Source organism: Dipteris shenzhenensis, chromosome 25 (genome assembly GCF_047967505.1).
Source record: "Dipteris shenzhenensis isolate YYH24624 ecotype China chromosome 25, Dip_SZ_1.0, whole genome shotgun sequence".
NCBI lineage: Eukaryota > Viridiplantae > Streptophyta > Polypodiopsida > Gleicheniales > Dipteridaceae > Dipteris > Dipteris shenzhenensis.
The window spans coordinates 27,790,088-27,815,600 of NC_141620.1; the positions used below are offsets into that span (position 1 = coordinate 27,790,088).

A 25,513-nucleotide genomic window follows, 5' to 3' on the forward strand; every position below is an offset into this window, starting at 1 on the left:
GAGAGGAGAGGGTGGAGAGGAAGAGGAAGCTAAGGGAGGAGGGAGCTGAGAAGAAAGAGTAGCGCATACTTTAATTGGGAGTGGAAAAAAGGGGGGCGGGGGGAGGGGGAGCGAATTAACACGAAAGTCATACGTTAATTGAGAGTGAAAAAGGGGGGGAGGGGTAGTAGTAATTATTTAATAGGTTCACAAATGGCTAGGTGGAGGAAGCATTGGTCAAGTATTTAACATTATATATCATTGACCAAGCAATATGTGAGAGTAAAAAGTAGCACATAATTAGCATCACGATGTGGATAATCGTCTACATGTCATCAAGAACACTAGGGAGGGAACATGTTAACAAGGGAAAACCTTTGCTTTTGTTTTGAAGTTTAACTTTTACCATTGCGAATGATTTTTAAGAAGTTGCAACTTCTTGTTTTGGTTCTAAAAATTTGATATGCACAATAGTTTTTCAAAATCAAACACATGTAATATCATCTTAATTAATGAAATACCTCCTACTTTGTCCAAAAACTAAAGTCCAAGTCGACCTAACCTTTTAAGGAGTGAAGGAGTGATCTCATTGTCAATCATGCATGCAACACAAGATTTTCCCATCTTAATAACATCTCCAAGCTAATGAGGGCTCCATAAAGCATATACTTCTTTTCTCAATGTTTACAAAATCCTAGATTATATCTACATTGTGAAAAGTCCTTGCAAAAAAGTTAAAAACTTGAGTGCGATGAGTATGTGGTTTGCCACGCATGCTAATATTGAAAGGAGCTATTACAAGATACACCAATGGGCACACTTTAAGTAGAGCGCATTAAACTTGTAAACTTGTAAATTGAGGCAGAATACAAAAAACTAAATTATGCCATCGCTATTATTTTTTTAATTCAAAAGAAAAAGCAATCAACTTAAGCTTTTGAACCCCTTTAACAATGAATTGGGGTTATGCGTGTGGTTTCAAATCTAGTAGGTAAGATGAATCTCAATCTCGACTTTCTAAAGTCACTGGAATTTTCTTTGTTTGATCACCACGCAAAACTTCCACGGTCACCTGATGCCATCACACATCAATATGTGAATAATCATTCACAACTCACATTGACTTCGACGAAAGATCAATGTAAACTTAAGGATATACACAAAGAAAAGTTACCGTGTCTCCAACTTTACATCGATCAAGAATCCTATATAAGTCACTCCCACTTTTTACTTTTTGGCCATCAATTGATGTTACAATGTCACCTAACACAAGACGCCCATATGGGTCTCTTGTGGTTGGCTTCAACCCCTGCAAAGTCAAGGCCATATTTTAAATTGTGTTTAAAAGTAGTGTTTGAAAGGATAAAAATTTGCAATCTCACAATCTATGTTTAAAAAATACTCACCGCTTTCCTTGCTGGACCACCTGGAGGGGCATCTAAAACCAAAACGCCACTAACTCCTAGTTGCTCGACTGATTGTTCTGGAGCAAATGTAATGCCCAAGACTGGTCTAGTGACTTTCCCATATCTGATAAGTTGATCTACAATGCCACTTACCTACAAAGGCATTCCTGATTAGTTATTGAACTTATTTCATAAACACAAATGATAGCAATACAAACTAGCTTTCCTTTCTTGCATCCCTACATCCGTAACATCACCATAGTCAATCTTATTCTCCCAATGTATCTTCGACATGTCTTGCATTTAATGTAAAGATCGTTGGTTAGTGTTAAGAAGCGTGGCAAGCTCCCAATTCACTAGCAAGATGTGCTCCAAGTGGGAGGGTCCCACTCCCCGTCCCATAGCCACGCACAAGCCTCCTCACACCCAAAAGCTCTGAGAGAGACGTGAGGAGGGTCTTCACCAAGTACTTACATCCTTCATCAAGTACTGATATCCAACGTCACATACGCATTTGCTTATTGGATTAGTCCCCAAGCCACACTACCACGCATCAACCCACGAGTCCCATTTCATCATTGATTCACATAGTTCGGTGTTAATACCAAGGCCCTCCACCAAGAGCATATATTGACTTTGACCAAACCAATCACCAACCACAATACTGACCAGTCAAAAACACGAACATTCGCGAAGAGCCGCTAATCAGGTGGAGAGTTGACAGCAACTAGTATTACGTGCCATCACCACACAGTCATGCAGGTCGTACATACTTTGATACCATCTTAAAGAAGTGTGGCAAGCCACCACATTTAACCACCAAGGTGTGTACAGGGTGCGCATCCCATAGCCACGCACAAGCCTCCTCACACCCAAAAGCTCTGAGAGGGACGTGAGGAGGGTCTTCACCAAGTACTTACATCCTTCATCAAGTACTGATATCCAACGTCACATACGCATTTGCTTATTGGATTAGTCCCCAAGCCACACTACCACGCATCAACCCACGAGTCCCATTTCATCATTGATTCACATAGTTCGGTGTTAATACCAAGGCCCTCCACCAAGAGCATATATTGACTTTGACCAAACCAATCACCAACCACAATACTGACCAGTCAAAAACACGAACATTCGCGAAGAGCCGCTAATCAGGTGGAGAGTTGACAGCAAACGCGCGAGCTGTCACCTCACATGAAATGAGCCACTCTCACACCACTAAGGTCAGACTACTAGTCAGGACGTACGCGGGTCGCCACATTCCGCGGCACAGGCACGGTCATCAATCCACAGGTTATAGCAAGCCACCATCACCAACTGCCACAAACCGCAGTTCACACACAGAGGTTACACACCTAGTATTACGTGCCATCACCACACAGTCATGCAGGTCGTACATACTTTGATACCATCTTAAAGAAGTGTGGCAAGCCACCACATTTAACCACCAAGGTGTGTACAGGGTGCGCATCCCATAGCCACACACAAATCTGCTCACACCCAAAAGCCCCAGGTGGGATGTGAGGATCCCCAAGCTTATAACCAAGGTCACATAGTTCACACATTTGCATATGGGAGTAGTCCCCAAGCCACGTTGCCATGTGTGGATGCGCAAGTCCACGAGGCCTTCAAGCCTCCCATTTCTCACATAGTGGCATGGTGCCATTGAGGGGTGTTAGTACCACACAAGGACCTATATTTCAACAATTACACCAACTAAAGAAAGGTTTCATATCATGTAAGATTATTACTTTGCATCCTCTTGTCAAATTTTTGACAGAGATAAAATGTTGCACATGGACCACATAGCCTTGAGGATAGAAATTGATATAAATTTCAATCATTATGGTTGAAAAAACGTTATAATTTCTTTTGATATGCTTCTACATCAAAATTACTTTAGCTTAAGCTTTTTTGTTTCTTTCGTTAACCTCCATCCGTTTCTTCTTGATCCATAACTTCACATTGCCTTTTTGATCCCTACTACTACTGTCGCTTGATGCCAAAAGCCACATATACAAATGATTATGCGATAGATGGTGAAAATATGTATCGCAATCATATAGGCCAACTTTAAATTTAGGAGTACATGATTGTACACACATGCTCTTTGTGCTCCTTCCATATACTGATTGAGGACCCTTTTAATTGACAACGAAATTGAGAATGCTGCAAGATGCTTGCACAAACTTGGCCCTCAAAACAATGATAGTATGACAGTTAGAAAAGTCGAGAAACATTCAACAAGGCTTCATCTAGGACTGGCATGAGGTCCACATAGGGCCCATTTAAGGCTAGGGTGCTGGTTTGTTAGCAGGTCTGTGTCTTGTTCGCTGTGAGGTCAACCATAGGGCCCATTTAAGGCTAGGGGGCTGATTAATTAGCTGGTCTGTGTTTTGATCACTGTGATGTATTGCAGCATGATGATGTTGAAGCTCCAACCATGTATGGCCTGGAGATCGCATGAGTAGATGTCTTTTTATAGCCTGGTGGCTGTCCAAGGGTAGCTCCTTTTGGGTCTTCTTTAGCCCAAAAATAATCTGGATCTCAGAAGTGACCTACAAGAACCGTTTGCTCTAGCAGTAGAAGCATAACATAGAGGCCACAAGAACAACTTGGAAGAGGATCTACATTGGTATCCAAGCCACATTGATTGGACCTAACTAAATAGGGCTGATGAAGATGAAACCTAAAAAAGAACATTCCTGTATAATGTATAACTAGATGTGTGCTGCAAGCTTCCTTGCCTACACCTCTTCTTTGGGGGATACTTCGTGGTCACAATTTGATCATGACATTCAAGGTGTGTGGAGGGAGGTGTTGAGCAGCTAACAGAGTTTGGTGTTGGTTTATCTGCATGTTGGCCCACACGTGGAGAGACCAAGTTTCATTATTTGGAGTACTTTTGCTCATTATTTGGAGTACTTTTGGGCAGTGTTGGGCACTACTTCGTCATCGATTCCAGCATGGGCTGTAAGGAGCACCCTTTCTGCCCTATGTAATCTGCTTACTAGTTAGCTGTTCACGATGGCTAAGCCCAAGCCCGCCCAACCTTCATTCAATGCATCTCCACCGTGGGCAGGCAAGCTTGCCCGTCCATAAACCTTGGGCATGCCCACGGTGGGCCAAGTGTGTAAACATTAAGGCCTAAGAGGGGATCCCCGTGCCAGCCAGTAGGGCTGGAGCAGCCCCACTAGCAACGGGAAATCACATCCCCTTTAAGCAAAAAAGCTGAGCCAGCATTTTTGCCTGGCAGTGGACTGCTATCCTGGTCGGATGCTGGACTGGTTCAGGCAGTGCAAAGGTGCCATGAGTGCTGCAAGAGACTCTCTCCTACTCTCCCCTACCCCACAGCTAGTCTCTACAGTCAAAGATCTTGTTCACACTGAAGTACAAACTGCTAAGAAGGAAGTGATTGTGGAAGTGGACACCAAAGCATGTAAGTCAGATATTCAAGCAGAGATTAAAGAACACGAAGCTAGATGTGATAATGCGCTGAAGATTAGAATAGGGGGACTCCCAAAAGATTGGTACAACAAGGACACATATAGTGAAATATTGACAAAGATTAAAGCAAGCTTGCCCAACATTGAATGGGTGGATGATGATGAGCAGGATGACGACGACTCCACGCCAGCTTCTATTTTGCACTATAAAGGTCATGCAATCCTTACATTGAAGTCAAAAGATATGCGGATTAATCTTCTCAATAATCTTACAAGTTGAAGGGCACCAAAGTATGGATAGCAGAGGTGCTTACACACGCTCAACTTAAGATTAAGGCAACTGAATTAGCTAAAGTCAGGGCTGCCAGAAAGGATGGAAAATGGGCAGTTTACCGTGAAGGCGTAGCACTAATCAGAGAGTTCAAATCAAAACCAAAAGACTCTCAGTATTAAACTGATGTATGGCTGTTTACTCTTCCAGACTATCATGTAGGTATTCTAAATAATGTGGGTAGCTTTTTGCACTCCTTGGGAGCTGCCATGTGCCCTCCCTAAAGCAGATGTACTAGACGGTTTCTTGCTGTCCCATAGACCTTTTGGTCTCCAGTGGACGCTAATAGACTTTCTTTCTTTCTTTCTTTCTTTCTCCATGCAGGGACTGGATGAACCGGTTGCACTGTCTGCAACCGGGATTGTGGCTCACCAGACACAAGGCTGTAGACACGCGAGGATGCTATCTGACTCTCACAGCTCCCCATCAACTGGGCAGCCTCCCTAGCGTCTGGCGCTATGCGGGGAGCTCCTCTAAGGGAATCCGGATGCTGGTCTCGCTGGTGCATTCAATGCACCCTGCTGGTATCCTTGTCTCCACTTTCTCTTGGGCATCTCCTTTACAGTATCTTTTTGTAACTATATAAATACCGACGTGAGCGACGGATCTGCACTTTATGCAGCATGCAAGAGGGTTAGAGGAGCACTTTGCATTAAGGGACCCTGTGTACTATGAGATAAAAGGGCGGCAATAGTGGTTTATTCACGAGCAGAATTGGACCATTTCCTGGCCCATCCCAATCAGCGGCACATGGCAACCTTCCTACTTGAGGCCTAGCGACATAGAGACCGAATCCTTCGATTTCGAAGACAAGACTGGGAGGACCCGTTGGAGTCTAGCTAAAGGATGATCACAGACTTCTTCCACATAGGAGATCCGGACCACAGGTCGCACGAGAGAGTCGAGACACGATGCAATTGGCATCCAAAGAACACGACATAACAGACTTGCCTTCGCGTTGACTCACACATGAGGATTACATAGGAGAAGGACACAAAGAGACTGACGAGGTTGAGAACCAATAGCATCTATGAATGACTTCCTTTCTCAACAACCGTTGGCTCAGCTCACCGGCAGATTTGGTCTCCACACTTTGAACAACAGTTGGCCACCTAGCCCACTGACGGAGATCCCCCCTCCCTTAGGCTCTCATGTGGACAGACATGCTACATAGGCTAAGTGCACCGTTTGCGGAGACATTGAGGAGTATTTCTCTATTTTGTTATTATTGTCTTGGGAATCACCCTTTGGTGTGGATGCACGCATTACCCCTTACCTCTTATCGTATCTGGTTTTCTTCATTCTCAGTCTTTTGAAGACTTAAATAACTCTCTTTCTTTCTTGTTCCTGAATACACATCTGAGGCTGGATTCTCTGCCTCTGCTGCTCTCTCTAGTGCCATCAAGTGCACTTCAGAGGGGCCTACATAATACGAGAGGAGCATTTGGGAGTAGTTTAACTTCACGATCTATAGCAAGCATCCTTGGCGGGAGGCGGAGTTCTTCTGGCTCCCCGATAGTCTTAGCTTTTCCTTTGGTCAGTGTCGGCATGATAGACTGCTAGAGAGGCTAGACAGGTTCTATGAGCTCATTATAGCACTCAGTACGGGCCCTAGTGCACCCTTTGCTTCATCCCTTCGAGGCTTGTATGAGTTACTTTTGCTTAGTGTACTTGGTTCCATAGGCCTGAGAGGCCTCTTGAGGACGTTAATATATCTTTCTTTCTCACTCAGATAGACGGACTCTTTCCCTTTAGTACAGCCTGGATACTCTGTGTCCCATAATCCCACGAGATGAGATCAACCGTATCATACAGTTGGATCAACTCCAACTCTCTACATCGCAGACCTAGGGTGGAACCAAGAGTTTCCCACCAAGATCCAATTCTATCATGATCACTTGCTAAAAGTATCAGGGGATGGAATGATTATCAGACCCCACTACCCGTAGGACAAAGGAGTCTCAGATGTAGTGAGGATTGCCATTGAACAGATCCGGGCCTCATCCCATCAGCTAAGGATCGATGAAGAAAGAGCTGTAGGCACACCTAGAGAGCGGTGGTGGATCTACCAACTATGCACACTAAGGTGTCTCCCACTGGAGGTGATGGAGATTAGAGGAGATGGATGTGCTTGCTCAATCTATCTGTGGACGATACTATTGTCTCATTCGGAGGGGTACGGTTTTAGGCCACTCTCTCAGATGATCTACTTTCTTGACCAGGTTTGTTTTGGTCTCTACCTGATTGAGATGCAGCAACATAGAGAGGCCCTACTAAGACAAATCAAACAAGAGGAGGTGATAGTGCCACAGGAGACGAGAGCTAGATTGAGCACAACGACATGTCACAAAATTTCTATGCATTTCAGTTAGCCCGTTGATGCTGCGAGACAGGTTGCCTATGCGGCTACTATGAGTGGCTCCACTTCGATCCACAGCAGTTCCAGAAACCACCATTTTAGAGAACAACAGAGCCAGATTTGTCATTCATCCGTTGGTGGAAGTTCTTAGTTTTTGAGCTACGAATGTCCACCCAATATTGGTGTTGAAACATTTCCTAGTTATAGCAAGTTGTGTTGGGCCTTGGATTCTTCTTTGGGGATTTGTGCACCACTTCTTCAACGCTTCTCCAACCCTACTGCTCGTGTTTTAGATTCTGTCTTTCCATTCAATATTGGCACAGGAGCTGTGGCTGCTCTGGACCTTAGCTTGATCGTGATCCAAACAGGCAAGCTCCGTCTATTTAGTTGCTATCTGAATTGGCCAACAGGCCGAAATCTTGCAAAGCAGCAAACTCAAGTCACACAAAAGGAAATCGTAATACAAAATTATAGGAAATAGTATGTTTAAGGTTTTGAATATCGTTTCACAAAGTGATAGAAAGCCTGCGCGATGCGTGTCAGTGGAAGCACCAAGAAAGGTAATATTGTTGAAGGAGACACGAGCAAAAAAAATTTGCAATCCATGTCTCACTTGAGCAATCTCTCGCATCGCACAGTATTCGCCATCATTATCATCGATAGAGAATCAAAGTTCCACATGTCTTCAACGTCTCGATGCTCTATATCCAAACATTGTATCACTTTCTTGGTAACTCCCACCTTCACAACTCCTCAAATGTCAGAAAGCCAACAATCTACCTAACGTCGAACATCAAGAGGCACCTTTGACCTTCCATCTCATATCCTCGAGCATTCCTTCTTGTGACACGTGGGAGGCTCTTCTCCTTCAAGCTACCACTTGTCCTTGATTTTTGGCCTACCTGAAAGGTAGCCTTGGTGATGAAACTAGTTTCAGAAGTGAAATTACAAATTTTGATTTCCAAAAATTATTTTCCCACTACTTAAGTCCAGCAACTACAGTCTAACTTAGACATAATCCCCTCTCTCTGTCTCTCTTTTCCCTAGAAATCCCCCTATGTTTTCTCCTCAGTGTGTGTGTGTGTGTGTCTGTTTCGCTTTTTCAGGCGTTCTCTGCAGCAATCTTTCTTTGATTGCTTGCAGACCCGCTGCATAGATCATGAGGTCTTTTTGGCATATATTGAAATTTTCAGTTGATGTAATTGTAGCACCTTGTTTTGAGGTTGTTACTCATATAATATAATCAATCAAATATTTCACCCAAAAAAAAGTGTGTGTGTGTGTCTCTCTCTCTCTCCCCCCCTCTTCTGCCCCCCCCCCCCCCCCCCCTCTCTCTCTCTCTCTCTCCCCTTTCCATCCTCTTTTCCAATCTGCACATCTGAGGCAACTTAGTAATTGTGCCACCACCTTGTTGAAAGCAAGGCCGTAGTGGTATCTTGAGCATATATACCTCTCAAAAAACACCACAATCAACAAATCTACAAACCATGATGGACGATTTGTGCTTCAACTTAATACTCAAAGAACCATTAACTTACTCATTCACATATTAGACAAACTATTGCATTGCATACATTTACACATAAGGCACACTAACACACACACTACAATAACATTTCCAAAGGCAGGGCCTTTGTGGGACTTCCACCTTGTTTGTCTCTTAGGCCATTGCCTTCGAAAGACGTTAATATACGTTCAAGATTCTCTACGACGTCTAAAAAACAAATGAACTAACTTCAAAACTATGGCCCTGATTAGCAACTCACTAACCAAGTCATCCCTTAGGACCCTTGCAAGGCCAAAAATTATTCTTCTTCCTCGGGTCCTTTCCCCTCAATATTCTCTACGACGTCTAAAAAACAAATGAACTAACTTCAAAACTATGGCCCTGATTAGCAACTCACTAACCAAGTCATCCCTTAGGACCCCTGCAGGGCCAAAAATTATTCTTCTTCCTCGGGTCCTTTCCCCTCAAGTGTGGATTCCTAAAAGACAAGATCATCGTATGCACTTGAGAACGGATAAAAGAGGACTCGTCTCCATCTTTCCACTTGAGGAAACTCTTGTCATTGTTGTCGTCATCCGCGCTCCACTTGCGAGAAATATGACATTGTCGTCATTTGCTCTGAGATCTGCCGTCGTCGTTGCTCAAATTGGTGCCCATGGGAGTGTTTCGACTGGAACCAGCATTGGCTTCCAACCTTTCAAAGGTTGCTCTAAGCAACCACATAAACTGCCCAAGCAACCCATGCTGCAAGTCAAACCCAAACGGCTACTGAAACGAACATGCTAGGCGCAAATCTATTGGGCCATTTTTTGATCCACCTCGACTCACAAATCCTCTCAAGTGAGGCTCTGAGATAGCCAATAGATTCACGCCTAGCGTGTTCGTTTTTTGATGCCAATTGATGGAGGACATCAAAGGGATTTACAACCAGGGCCCCCTCATTTCACATGGAGAGATAACCGATAACAAAATCAAGGATGGAACACTACAAAGACCGGACGAAACACAATGAAACTATCATTTGGGATCACCCTTTTGAAGCTGTCGGAAAACAGCAAGCGATTTCCTTACCTGCAATATGACAAGAACTGGCAAAGGAGTAGCCATGAAAAACTTTGGAAGAGGCATTTAAGAAGCTGCCCTCCCGATGACAAGAATCTCTGCCTTCCTGTCTGGGTACTCTCTATGACATGAAAGGCGGAGATGGGGGAGCCTGTTCTAATCATGCCTCAATTTTTATGGAATTTGGGAATTTTCACTCATGGTTATGAGGGTATTAGTAGAGTCATTGACTAGCCGGATCAGAGCTTTGTGTACTAGAGGTCACCCGAAATTGCCAACACCACATTGATCAAACTCTAAACTCAAGTCTTTTTTCTGAAGACGGCATAATGGTTCAGTATCATTTGAAAACCTGGCTCAAAAATCTGGGAGAATAATGCAGTGTGTTTACACAAGTTCTTGCCACCTGACATATACAAGGGATGAGGTGAACCCCTAGGCAAGGACAGACTTGCCAAATGTCTAGCCAGCAAGTACAAAAAAGCAGCATCCTTTTGTTTTCTTACAAAAGTGAAAGGTCTCACATATGGTAAGAAGAGACTATGTTTTTATAAGTGAGGGAGAGACATGATGATGACGCTTTCTTCTATCATCCAAAGAGGCCAAATATAGTTTATGGGACCCAAGACAAGATCACAAAATTTCTCAAAAGGATTTACTCCCATATACACAATTCTAGCGGACCTATATGCATCTAGTGTTACACATGATATGTGCACTCACTGTAGAAGTTATTACGAAATTCAAAACCCAAGCGCAACTAAAGGACTATTCCTTTGTGGTTGGTAAGACTGCATAAAAGTCAAGAACTCGCTGCTCTACCACAGGACATCAGAGCAGGTGCCTTTGGGTTATTACACGTAAGGATTCAGCTGTCCTATATAGATTGACATTAATAAAACAGTTCCTTCTCTTCCTACACATATTCTTTGCACGTGAAAGTTAGAATCTATGACCATGGCTGGAGCAGATGACAGTAGACAGGGCCTGTTAATGCTGTGATGCCACATGTGACTTATCTGCTGGGACTTCACTTGGGGCATGGCAGCTTGATGACAGATCTGCTGGGACTTCACTTGGGGCATGGCAGCTTGATGACAGAGCCTCCAATTGAGATGGTCTCTCCATCCAACCATGGATATCCAGAACTGAGTCCCTCTCTCTCCAGGGAACTCGGGAGTCAGGAGGACGACGTCTGGGAGATGCAGGCAGCATCACAGCCTAAAATATCTGGATACCACATTGCAGTGTAGTGATGCGGAGCACAAGATTTAGCCTACAGCCACCCTCATCAATATACCTTTGTAAGACTAGAATAACTCCAATCATACAAATTTAGATTTTTTGTTGTTCTACAGCCACCCTCATCAATGCATGGAGTGTTATCATCTACACCCTGCGGGCCAAATGGGAGCAATGGATGGAGGGATCTAAGAAGACTCCTGAATGGCGTGGATGTCTCTGCAAGGCATAGCCTGCAGGCATTTTTTACACTCATGGATCGAGGAATCCGCTGGTTGTATATTACCCCACCCTGGTTGTTGGCACCAGTTTCTGGGACACTCTAAGCAATGAATTGGGATCCTGAGAAGCAAGTAGCACAGCAGCCAGCTGCCCCCCTTTTCGATTGGTCCCATGGGTTGTTAGTCTACATCGTTTTCTCAAATTTCTAATAGAAGGTTCTTTTCTTTCCTTTTTTCTTTTTTCTTTTTGGGCACAGGGGGCTAGGGGGTGGGTGGGTTTGGGAGGGGGAGGGGATCTGCATACCGTATCAACAGGTATAGAAAATCCGACACCCGCTGATGCGCCTGATGGAGAGTAGATTGCAGTATTGATACCAATCAAATTTCCAGAGCTGTCAAGCAGAGGACCTCCACTATTACCAGGATTGATTGCTGCATCTGTCTGAATAACATCTTGTATTGGACGACCAGTTGCAGCAGAGCTAATCTCCCTACGGAGACCACTGTGTAGCAACAAGGATTAACATGTTAAGAACAGTAAATGGGAAAGCAAGAAAAAGTGCCTTGTTACATACCAAATAAAATGTATGAGCATACCTGATCACTCCAGTTGTTAATGTATGATCAAGTCCAAACTGTAAAGTCACCAGAATTTGAAGACTGTTAGTATATCTAAGGAATCCTATTCATGCCTATCTATATTGAGGCATATTGTTAATAAACAAAGGCTGCTTTAAAATGTTTCAAATTATAGCCAGATATTCCCCTCTTCCATTCCGCAATTAGAGGGTAAACAACAGTACTTATTGGCTACAACCGCTCTTGTACTTCCCCACTAAAATGATGATGGTCTAAAGCTCAAAAATTCATGTATAAACACTTCAATGTCGAAACCACATGGGACAAGATGCCATAAACACTTGACTTTGTGAAAAACATCACGTGCAACAAAACTTTGAATTGAGGATGTTCAAGGTACATGAATTAGAAGTACATTGCTAAAAAAAGCTTAACTATTAACTTTGATAACCATATAAAAGAAGAAGATCTCTCTCTCTCTCTCTCTCTCTCTCTCTCTCAAACCCCAGTATCTCGAGGGAAGAGGAGCCTTGCATGCATTGAGGTTTCATCTCATCAGCTGAAGATTGAGATAGGGAGAGCAGCACGTAGAGAGCAGCGGATCTACATGCTATCCCCACTTGGAGTGATTGAGACAAAGGAGCATTTTCTCTGTGCCTGTCCAGCCTACTATGAGATTAGGGGATGACACCACTACCTCTACCAGGATGGGAGTGGGACCACTATCACGACTGATCCACTTCCATGACCAGGTCTGCATTGGGCTCTATCTACATGAGATGTGCCGACATAGAGAGACTCTACTATGGCAGATCAGAGGTGGCCAGACCACACAATACAGAGGCTGACTAGGCAGAGCGACGTGTCACAGATTTTATGCATTTGAGTCAGCTCCAGGACACATCCGGGTGAAGGAGGAGGAGCCGGCTAATATGCGGGCAGTCTGGATTTTTGAGAGGATGCAAAGGCCACCCACGACACGAAGAGCGTTTAGAGCACACTCTATTTGAGGTCCGGCCTATCAAAACTTTCCTCAGGGGAGAGGGGTAGCACCGGGGGTTCATAGATCAAGGAGACCATGCCCAACAAGCTTCCAAGTCATAAGAGGGACTCCGGGTTGGGCTGAAACTCCCCAGTCCATCTCGGGGGTTAACTACAAAAAGAGGAGTGTTATCCAGTTGGACCAAACCTTAGACCTTAGGAGTTGGGTCCCTTACCACTACGGAAGAGGCTCAGGAGAAGCTTTATAACAAAGATAACGACGACAAGGCGTTGCTTGCAAAGGACAACACAAGCCCAGAGATGGCAAGCCCAAGAAGGACGATTCTGGAGATGGTGAGGACACTTCAGTAAGAAAAGGAAGCAGAAAAAGAAGTGCTTCTATTGCGATGAGCTAAGCCATTTTGCAAAGGATTGCAGAAAGAAGAAGGCGGATCAAAAGAACAAGAAGGAGTCCGACTTAGGTTCAGATGGTTGGACAAAAGCTTTGGCTAATGTGGTAGTCAGAGAACTATTCTTGGTGACATCTACACAAGTTACTGAGGTCAGATATGCAAACCTAGTAGTCACAGTGAGGATGTCTGATATTGTCACGATCTGTGACGTATTCCTTTCTCTATATCTTAGACTTATGGATGGTTTGATGAATGGACACTTGTGGAAGGGTATGCCCTTTCGACGCGACACTTCCTACGAGGCACAACCCTTCACAAGAGACATTCTATTGAAGAGACACTCCCATTGTAATGTACCCTCTCATCGAGGGTCACACCCTTCACAAGGGGTATACATCTCTTCATGCACATACACTTTGGAGTACACACCTTTTCATGTGTGACTCTTCACTCTCTATATAAGAGAGGCCCCCAACTGTATGGATGACACACTACAGACACTCAAGCAATACAAATATTCCTTGTTCTTTGCTATTTTAGTCTCCTTTCTGTTCCTTAGCACATTTCAAAATATAGTAAATCTAGGATTTCTTATGGTGGTATCAGAGCAAATTTTCGCTCCTGCCTATAGGAAATGCCCCCCACCTTCTAGCACCTATCTGATACATCTTTTTCCGCTAGAAGGATATCCACACACGTTGTGCATGGAAGAGATAAAGAGAATGAGCGTAAAATTTTTAGCGCCAACGCCACCTAAAGTCATCAGTGGCCTCTCCGTCTCCCTCACATCACGAGTTGATGTGAATGGACACGACAAAAATCGTGTCTTTTGATATGCTAGGGCTGTCCCAAAACCAAGGGACGCACCTTTTCCACCATCGGACGTACCTTTTGGTGAAGAGTTTTGACTCCTCACCCAAGGGACACACCCCATCGTGGAAAAAAGGACACACCTTTTCGTGTGGGGACACCCCTTTTAAAACAGGGTCACACCCCGTCATAAAAAGGTACACCTATTCCAAGGGTCACACCCCTTAAAATAGGCACACCCTTTGGCACCAAGCACCAACTTACAAAAGGGTACCTAGAGGGCCTAAAAAGGGCAACCAGCCCTACACCCAAGGCCTAACCCTAGACTACCCAAGGGTTCTCCGAACCCACGTTTTAATTTTTTGGCAACCACCAACCAGCCAGGAAAAAAAGGGCGAAATCAAATCGCGATTTCACGTCAGCCTTCTCCCCTCCAAAAACGGTGTGATTTCACGTCGGCCTTCTCCGCTCCAAAAACGGCACTCAGGCCATGGACGTTGACTGCATCGTTTGGAGAAGTTGCAGCGCCAGTTTCTCTCCTGCTTTTCCCACCATACCTGCCTGAAATCAGCAACGTTTGCTGCCTATCTCCAACGACCAAACCAGCCTGGTTTCTCACGGGTTTTCTCATGCTACCTCTGCCCATGAACAGCCACTGTTGCTGCTTATTCGATCACTCATAGACAGGCCAGACCTGCTCTCCGACAGTACGCAACACATTGCAGATTTCAACGCTGGAAAGGTGCGCCAGATTCCATGCAGTCTGCAAAGCGCCTCTGCCAACGCCCATCTGCCTCGAAAGTAGCTCGTGGATTGAGAGTTTCTCTCTACCTTTGTGTTTTCTGTGGAGGTTTTGGGATGGAGATTCACTCTCACACCTCTGTTGTTCGCCAGGCACCTGTTTCTTGTTCACACATCCACGTGGACTTGCAAAGACAGCAACATGGACCTCCAGACAGAGATCTGCAGCAAATGAAAGCCTCCTCCTTAAAGCATGGAAACCCCTGGTAATTCCCCAGTCCCTTCAAGGACACCTCAAGCATCATCTACCACACAATATCGTGTTCAGATTGCACAACCAGCCCATTTCGGAGCTTTTGCATCGTGGGTCTTCTGTGTCACGTGCCCTTCTAGTGACTTGGACCACATCCTATACCTTCTGCGTGAGGCACCTCAATTACATTACTCCCTCAGCGCAGTCCAGGTTGTGTTCCACGAGACACGTAGATACCCAGAACCCGATATTCCTCACGAGTTTGCTGTCCATCTTTGGAGAGACTTTTACCCCTCAGCTTCAGCATCTCCAGGGTACTCTCCACCTCTTTCAGCTCCCAGATATCCTCCTGCACAGGTTTTACCTTCCCCAAGACAGTATCTACACTCTGAAGGCACTCCTTCTCCTGGATATCCTGCACTCCCGACAGTAGCTCCTTGTCCCTTCTCAGATCTGTGGACTCTGCAACCAACCCCTGTACTCTCACGAGCAGTAACACCCACTTCAGCATCACAAGAGTTACCTCAGACAGGACCTCCTTTACCAGATTTCCACGGGTGGTTCCATCTTGCCTCACCTACCCCCTCCAACATGAGCAACCTCAGGGAGCAGCCCGGATTTTCTTCCAGGAATGGTATAAACTAGAGCGTAGGTTCATGCTCTTCTCACAGGAACCTTAGATATGTCGCAACGCTCGCGTGCAGCCTCTCCGGAGATCAGCGACTTAAGTCAAAAAAAGACCCCTGAAGTCAACTTACAAGGCGAAGCACTACTTCAACTTCAAATTTCCTAGCTTCAGGACAGCATTCCCGACTTGGTCCAGAAAGTCCAACAACTCCAAGATTCTCACAGTGCCATACATACAGAGGATGATGTGATGCCACCGGATGACTATGTGGACTCGTTCCCACCTGAGGTAGAAAACACTAAACTCCGTGCCCTCTACTGTTTACTCCAAGCTTCCAAAACTAAAAGACTTGACATTAAACTTCCGGACGCCTACACTGGTCAACAAAATCGCCGAACAGTTGACCAATGGCTCGCAAAACTGCGCATGTACTTTGATACTGTTGACCTCACTGAAGGCGAAAAGATTGCCTTGGCAGCCTCCCTCCTCAAGGATACAACTTTCCTATGGTGGCAACGACGCTTAAAGGACGGCAAAAGTGTGTTAACTTGGGAACGTTTTGAACACGTGCTCCGTAAGCAGTTCATACCTACCAATGCGGACTTCCAAGCACGTTCAAAACTCAAACAGTTGGAGCAAACAAGTTCCCTGTCTTCCTACATCTCTCAGTTCACCACATTGGTACTAGAGATTGATGGTTTAACTGATGATGATTGCCTTCATGCTTTCATCTTCCTAAACCCCTCGTTACGCATTGATGTCCTCAAAGCAAACATCACCACCACAGCTGGAGCTATTGCTTACGCAGAGCGCACTACAGATTTCCAAAACATAGGGAAGCATAGTGCTACTAGAACACATAACGGATAAAAAATTAGAAATGTGCTAAGGAACAGAAAGGAGACGGAAATAGCAGAGAATAATTGAAGGGTTGTGCCTCATAGGAAGTGTCCCGTCGAAAGGGCAGACCCTTCCACAAGCGTCCATTCATCAAACCATCCATAAGTCTAAGATATAGACAAAGGAATACGTCACAGATCGTGACATCACCTCCCACTCAAAATAAGACCCTGGTGGAGATAATGAACTGATGTAGAAAATATCATGGTAAATTCTGAAAATACTGCTGTAAAATGTCAGGGTACTGCTGTAAGTCTTCATCAGAGTGCCAAGTAGCGTCAGAGTCGTCCAGATCTCGCCAAAGAACAAGGAATTCTGTGATAAGTCGATGTCGAGTCTCTCGCTGTAGATGGTCTAGAATACGCTCAGGAATAAGGAGAACATAATCGTCTTCGATTTTTGGGACATAATCACCTGCAGGAGGAACTGCTTCATCGCCTGGAATGTACGTCTTGAGCCAAGAAATATGAAATGTCGGATGGATCTTACCCCATGATGGTGGTAATTCCAATTTGTAACTTAAAGGTAAATTTTTCTTGACGATCCAGAAAGGTCCATAGTATCTTGGTCGCAACTTAGAAAACACAGACTTAACCATCTTATAGCGATGTGGGGCTACAAATAATAGCACCATGTCACCAGTGTCAAATTCCAGGTGACGTCTATGTTTGTTGGCAGACCGTTGATACCGCTCTTGCGCTTTTCGCATATGATCCCTAACTTGGAGTAGAATGTCTTGCATTTCTTGAACGAGTTGATCAGCTAGGGCCACTCGATGTTGTAGTACAAAATTCGTTGGTTCGTTGGTACAATCAGAGTGTGTCCATAAGCTTCTTGGAATGGAGTCATGCTGATGGCACTATGGAAAGAGTTATTATAAGCAAACTCAAGGAGTGGTAGATACTCTTCCCAAGCTGCTAGATGAGGAACATCAGCAAGAGGAACACCGTAGTAAGAAAAAGAAGGAGAATTAGCTAGTTAGACTTTCCTTTAGGACAAGGCATTGGAAGCTATGACTTATTGTCCGACCTTAAAGAAAAGGAAGCTCATATCACCTTTGGTCAATTACATGCTTTGTCTCCAAAACTACAGAAAGAATGGAGAAAGCTAGCAAGCACAAGAGTGTCAAAGAAGAAAAGTGTCATTCCTGTTGTTCAAAAGATAGATATAGATGTTGGTGATGATGTATCTGTGGTTGATGTGATCATTGATGGTCAAGTGATTTCTAATGTGTATATTGATGGTGGTGCATCGATTAATGTCATGAGTGAGAAGACCATGATAGATGCTGACAACACTAGGGTTAAGACCTTGGGAGTTGTGAAGAATCTAGAAGTGGATGTATGTGGAATTTCTGTGCCGACTACTTTTCAGTGATCCCTACCAAGCCAGATGCACGTGCCTATCCATTAATTTTGAGAAGGTCTTGCCTTGGCTACGCAAGGTGAAGGCTGTTCAAAAGTGGGATACTGGAGAATTGATTTTGCAGGGAAATGATAAGAAGGTGCGCTACAACATCAGAAGCTACAAAAAGGAAGTTGTCAAGGAGGAGTCTTCAACATCAAAGAATTCGAGCTCTGACTTAACCGATGAAGAAGAAGAGACAGGGCGTAGCTCCGAAGAGTCCAGCTCAGAGAGTGAGGTGGAAGGAGTGGCCTTTGGTCTTTGTCTTGGTGCTAATCGGGACGAGTCAAGAAGCAACAAGGTGGTAGTGCAAGAAGATCCTATAGAGACACTTCATGTGGAGCATGTGAAGCACACTAAACGACGCCAACGCAATGAAGAGCTTCTTGGTGATTCTCTATCAGGTAGTGAGAAGCTCCAGTACTTGGATATGTTAGATGATTTTCCATATCTCTTTGCAATAAGCTATTCACAGGTTTGACCAGTCTCTCTTGTGGAGCACAAGATTGAGTTGAGGCCAGAAAGCAAGCCAGTTATGCAACGCTTAAGGTGATTGGGAGTGATCCAAGATGAGGCACTAAAGAAAGAGGTAACACAACTACTTGAGACGGGATTCATCTTTCCTGTTGATGATTCAGAATGGATATCTCTTGTAGTTGTCACATCAAAGAAAGAAAATAAGTGGCGGGTTTGTGTGGACTTTCGTCCTTTGAACAAGGTGGTAGTGGAAGAAGATCCTATAGAGACACTTCATGTGGAGGATGTGGAGCACACTAAACGACGCCAATGCAATGAAGAGCTTCTTGGTTATTCTCTATTAGGTAGTGAGAAGCTCCAGTACTTGGATATGTTAGATGATTTTCCATATCTCTTTGCAATAAGCTATTCACAGGTTTGACCAGTCTCTCTTGTGGAGCACAAGATTGAGTTGAAGCCAGAAAGCAAGCCAATTATGCAACGCTTAAGGCGATTGGGAGTGATCCAAGATGAGGCACTAAAGAAAGAGGTAACACAACTACTTGAGACGGGATTCATCTTTCCTGTTGATGATTCAGAATGGATATCTCTTGTAGTTGTCACACCAGAGAAAGAAAATAAGTGGCGGGTTTGTGTGGACTTTCGTCCTTTGAATGCATGCACTAAGAGGGATCATTTTCCTTTGCCATTCCAAGATGAAATACTAGACTAAGTAGCAAGGCATGAGATGTATTCTATATGTGATGGGTATTTTTGGTACTTTCGTCCTTTGAATGCATGCACTAAGAGGGATCATTTTCCTTTGCCATTCCAAGATGAAATACTAGACTAAATAGCAAGGCATGAGATGTATTCTATATCTGATGGGTATTTTTGGTACTTTCAAATTCAAATTTGGGAGGAAGACCAAAAGAAAACATCATTTGTCACACCTTTGGGAGTTTTTCCTTACAGAGTGATACCTTTTGGGTTGACCGATGCACCAGCTACATTTCAAAGGTTCATGAGTCAAGTGCTCGAGCCTTACTTGGGAAAGTTCATAAGGGTGTTTTTGGATGATTTTTGCATTTATTCTCGGCGCATAGATCACATGGAGAAGTTAAAGATGACTTTAGCTAGGATTGATGAAGCAAAAGGGTGTCTAAATCCTAGCAAGTGTCATTTGACTCAAACAAAAGTAGTCTTGTTGGGGCATATTGTGTCTGAAGAAGGCCTGCAAATGGATCCTGACAAGGTTCAAGCAATCATGGCATTGCCAAGTCCTGAGAGTGTCACTGGTGTTCGCAGAATTCTAAGAAAAAGCAAGTATTATCATTGCTTTTATAATGATTTCATAGAGATAGTGCATCCCATGAACTTGTTCACAAGAAAAGAAGTTTTTTTCCAATAGGGTGTGAAGTAACAAGAGTCTTTTCAGCAACTTAAGGAGGCCATGAGTAAGGTCCCAATATTGAAGCCCCCTGATTGGTCTCAAGACTATTATGTAAATCCAAGTGTATCTTTACATTCAGTTGGTCTTGTATTGCTACAAAAAGGAGAGGCAGGTAGAATGCAACCCATCTATTATGCCAGTCAACAGCTTACAGAGGTGGAAACAAGGTATGAAGAAATGGAGCAACAAGCCCTCTCTTTGGTGTTTTCAGTCAAAAAGTTTCGCTCCTATTTATTCTTCCTTATCTCTAAGTCTGTATTAGCATATCTAGTTCGCAAGCCTAATCCTGAGGGGAGATTTGCAAAATGGTTGTCAGAGCTTCAAACGTTCTCTTTCTCTATTGTATTGAAAATACCACTAGGTTCACTATGGCAGATTTGCTCACAGGACAGCAAGATCTAAGAGAACAAAAGAAATATAAGGAGGACGTTAATAATAAAAGGGAGACACCACCAATAGCTTTTGTCTTGTATTTTGATGGGGCTTTTAGTCCTTCACGCCAACAAGGAGCCGGAGGGATAGTCTTGATGAATTCTGAAAGTCAAGAGGTATGGGCAAGAGGACAAGAGCTTCTAGGTATCACAACTAACAATGCAGCTGAGTATAATGCTTTGATTCTTGGTTTGGAGGGTTGTCTTCAAAGTCAAGTTAAAGAATTGGAAGTAAGAGAAGATTCTCAACTTATTATAAAGCAAATGCAAGGGCATTACAAGACAAGAAGTCCTCATTTGAAGGAGCTTAATCAAAAGGCTATGGTACTATGTGGTCAATTTGATTTTTGCAAGTTTGTTCATAAAAATAGAAAAAAAAATCAAAGGGCTGATGAGTTGGCTACTCAAGCCATTGTAGTACAAGACCGGGGGTGGTTTCTTTGGTAGACACTGGATGGCCAAAATTGCAAGCTGTTCAGCAATATGTGAAAGAAGGCATGTTTCCTCGAGGGTTAACTCCACAACAGAAACAGAGATTGATTACTTTTGGCCACGCCTCCATAAGGATGTATATGAATGTCACCAATGGAACCTATCAGCGTGAGGATGCTGACGGCATGGTGATACCCGGACGCACCAATGAGTATGCCTTAAATTCTTCTTTACTCGACCACCTTAAGGGCCAGCAGAACCTCTTTGTCACGAGAGAGGATCTGCTGGGGGGGAAAAATGTGACGCCAAAAATTGATATTTTTTTATTTGACATTGGTATTGTTTTCTTCTATGTTTGATAAGAGTTAATGTATCAAGTAATAGCCTAGCGGCTCTCACTTATTTCTATTTTCTAAGATATTGTATGGGATTTAGAGGATGAGTGGAATGGATCATTGTAAATACCATGTGTATGAATGATAAATACCTTGGTATGAGGTGAGAGTTATTTGTGTATGGGATATTATGAGGTTTCTAGAAAATAGGAAGAGTAAGTCATATAAAGAGCTGGTCTCATGTCCATGTGTTCCAATCATATAAGAGAGATCACATGCCAAGCGTGTGGTGTGGAGTCAAGAGGAATCCTTCTAGAATTCCTATGTGGAATAAGACGGATGTGAACACATGGAAAAGGAAGGATCCCTATGGGCTCCATGTGGGGAGACTCTTGACTTCCTCAATATTTTAAGAGTCTTGAGCATCTTTTGACGGGACACATGACAAGAGTAGCAAAAAAGCACCTGGATGGTGACATACGGGCTTATGTAATTGATGGGGAAAAGAATCTACAGGCAGCAATTGTAAATGGGTGAAGGAGGATGATAAAATCTCTATAAAAGGAGCCCTCCTCTCCCTTGTTCAACATCTCTTCCACCATTAGGTCTCATGTTGCTATAGCTCTAGTGTCCTCAAGCCTCTTCCATGAGCCTTCTCTCCCTCTTGTAGATATTCTCTTATGTAGACTCTTGAGTTCATCTCTCTCTAGTTCATTCTCTCTCTATGAGTAGTCTTGGAGCTTCTGCTCCCTCTTATACGTATGAAATCTCTTCTTCTCCCTTGTGTTTGTAGTATTTTGAGTTGCATTAGAGTGAAGTCTCACTCTATTGGCAATGAAGGTCACTTCAGGTTCTCTCTCTTGAGTGTCTCTTCCCTTTTTTTCCATCGCTTTCTCTTCCAAAGTGCTCAAAAGTATTATCTATTCGGCTGCTCATTGTGCATACCTGGTTTATTTATTTCCCAAGTCACGAAGGGAGCTCTTCCTTCCCTCCTAGGCGACCTCTATGGGACTTGGATCGTTGATGAAGTCTAAGCATGGAGGTATTATTCTCCCAAGTCGACGGTACCAGTAGAAGGAGTAGGTGTTTTTCATGACAGTTTAATCCCCTGTCAGTATTTTGCTCATAACTTTTCACTCGATGGTCTGATTTGGGCAAAACTTATATCAGCGCGAAGCTCTCTTCAAGGAGCATCATCCTATGTCTTCATTTATTTATTTCCCAAGTCACGAAGGGAGCTCTTCCTTCCCTCCTAGGCGACCTCTATGGGACTTGGATCGTTGATGAAGTCTAAGCATGGAGGTATTATTCTCCCAAGTCGACGGTACCAGTAGAAGGAGTAGGTGTTTTTCATGACAGTTTAATCCCCTGTCAGTATTTTGCTCATAACTTTTCACTCGATGGTCTGATTTGGGCAAAACTTATATCAGCGCGAAGCTCTCTTCAAGGAGCATCATCCTATGTCTTCATTTATTATACTAGATGTCAAACCAAAAATCTATGACTCTGTGTGTGTGACTGTTTCTTTTTCAAACAGTTTTTACCCCCATCCAGTAAACTGCCCATATCTTTCGGACCGCTTCTTTGTTTCTTACAAAACTTATATAAGAGCGAAGCCCATTTCAAGGTGCATCTTGATATGTGTTTGAATATTTGATATCATGTCTCTACTGAAAGTTATAGACCTCTGTGTCTAATGATAGTTTGCAGAGTGTTTTGAGCTAATTGTAAAGGTATCTATGAAGGAGGTGCAATGTTTCCCCAGAACCTACCCATCCGACCCAATCAGTCCCTTCAAACTCAATATATATCAGTTCATGTCGTGTTGAGCTGCAAGATCTTCTTTCGACAACGTATCGCTCTTCTCTTTGGCGCAAACCGGCTTGCTGAGATTATGGCCTCCGCTGATCCTTTCCTTCTCCCTATGCTTGAGTGCATCACTTGGGATGTTACCATCTTCATTCTCATATAAGGGAGGATAGTATGGTGTGATCTCTTGGTATAAAAGCTTCTTTTAATGTCTCTTTTCCAGTGATAAATATCTCTATCACTCAGTTCGAAACACTCAGTTCGAAAGCAGTAGAAAGTGAAGAGGTGCGTGAAGTTTATTACCCCGTACTTCATGTCACAGTGTACTGAACGCAGAAGAGTACTTGCTTGGAACGGGTTGAAACAAACCGTAAGAGCATGATGCTTGGAAGACTGAAAGTGAAGAGGTGCGTGAAGTTTATTACCCCGTACTTCATGTCACAGTGTACTGAATGCAGAAGAGTACTTGCTTGAGAACTTAGTGAGAGTTTATGGTACAGGTTATCTGGAGATATTTTTGGAATTTCGTTTCTCGAGATGGTTCTTTTGTTGTGGACCTTGCCAAAGGGAGAACGGGTTGAAACAGACCCTAAGAGCATGATGCTTGGAAGACTCTAGGTTATTCACTCATTATGAGAGGGACATCTAGATTGTTCGAGCTTGAAGGCAAGAACGTGACTCAAGCTGGAGGTGCCATCTAATACTACCTTGGATGGAACTGTATACCAAGATGGTTTGCTTGTGCAGGACCTGACCTAGAGGAACAGGAGCCATTGGTTGAAAAGCCATGAATCGGAATCGACACCGGATTGTTCCATTTCATCATGGAAGCTGCTGGAGCAACTTCATTGGCGAGTAGGCATTGGGCCGAGATGTGTTGGTGAGAGGGGGTGTTGGAAAGGTCACCTCCCCATTTGTAAGCTTCCAAATGAGGAAAGCATGGGGGAGGGAGCCTAGGGCAAGTCCTATCACATGGGCATCTGCCCAGAGAAGAAGTTCCGGTACAAAAGGCACTGATGTTAGCAGCAGTACGGGGCTGTACAGAGGCTTGGGACAGAAGGTACGAAGCTAGAGCTGTGGATCTAGGGGCTGGATATGGCCTGAGCAGGGGCAGGACCTGCAGAGGCCAAAGGTGCCTGCATGGCAGGGCCTTTGGGCCTGGTAAAGGGCCTGCAACAGGCCAATATAGGAGGCACAAGGGTGGTGCAATGCCACGTGTCAGGGGACGGGTGCAGAGGCCAGCAAACAGGCTGGTAAACCCCCTGACCTGGACAGTTTATATAGACCCGAGGGGGTTCGTGGAGGGGGTGAAGGGCCCAAGGGGGCCTGGAATGGAGAGCCCATGTGAGGGGCTTCTGGGTTGGCCCTCATGGGTCAGTTTGTTTGGGGCAGGAAGTCGGCCAGCAAGGCAGGTCCTGGAGCCCTATATAAGGGTGGCGCAATGCCACACGTAACGGCGGAGGTGCAAAGGCCAGAAACAGGCTGGTAAGCCCCCCGACCTGGTCAGCTTATATAGACCGAATGGGGTCGGTGAAGGGGCCAGCAGGTCGGCCTCATTGACAGGCCCAAAGGGGCCTGGAATGGAGAGCCCATGGGGGGGGCTGCTGGGTCTGCCAGTAGACCCTCATGGGTCGGGTTTTTTGGGGCAGGAAGTCGGCCAGCAAGGCAGGGCCTGGAGCCCTACAGAAGGGCGCATTGTAGCCCCATTCAGCATCCACCAAGGCAGCCTTCAAGGAGCAGATCTGTAGCAGAGGAGCAGAAGACTTCGGGCCTACATCTCGGAGGACCAAGGCAGTCTGTGTACTGCACACAGAGCTTGAAGAAGGGCTGCACACCTAGGCTGACACTTAGGGCTCATTGACAGGCCCAAAGGGGCCTGGAATGGAGAGCCCATGGGGGGGGCTGCTGGGTCTGCCAGTAGACCCTCATGGGTCGGGTTTTTTGGGGCAGGAAGTCGGCCAGCAAGGCAGGGCCTGGAGCCCTACAGAAGGGCGCATTGTAGCCCCATTCAGCATCCACCAAGGCAGCCTTCAAGGAGCAGATCTGTAGCAGAGGAGCAGAAGACTTCGGGCCTACATCTCGGAGGACCAAGGCAGTCTGTGTACTGCACACAGAGCTTGAAGAAGGGCTGCACACCTAGGCTGACACTTAGGGCAGCAAGGTGTGGAGGATCAGACACAGAGACTAAGGTCTACATACACTCATCAGGGAGCACGTGGACTCAAGGATCTAAGAGTGTCTCAAAGGTAGTAAGACAGCATCTTTTGGTGAGGACAAAGGACCCTGGTTTTGTGGGACTTTGGCCCTCTGTTGTATTATGTCCACTGGATGGAAA

At 44.6% G+C, this 25,513-nt stretch overlaps 1 protein-coding gene across 2 annotated transcripts in view; it reads right to left on the reverse strand.

The window, feature by feature from the left end:
* Positions 1-753: 753 nt before the first annotated feature.
* The window catches only part of LOC147885690 (protease Do-like 1, chloroplastic), a 54,620-nt gene continuing 29,860 nt past the window's right edge, over positions 754-25,513 (reverse strand). The window contains exons 4-8 of one of the 2 annotated variants that reach the window (XM_087396122.1): positions 12,151-12,188; positions 11,858-12,056; positions 1,386-1,538; positions 1,154-1,288; positions 754-1,051 (exon numbers count right to left, since the gene is read on the reverse strand). In XM_087396122.1, the coding sequence (XP_087252248.1) occupies positions 983-1,051; positions 1,154-1,288; positions 1,386-1,538; positions 11,858-12,056; positions 12,151-12,188 (594 nt within the window). In that variant the 3' untranslated portion in view covers positions 754-982. The remainder of the gene's footprint in view (positions 1,052-1,153; positions 1,289-1,385; positions 1,539-11,857; positions 12,057-12,150; positions 12,189-25,513) is intronic. The other variant, XM_087396123.1, reaches the window with a different exon arrangement.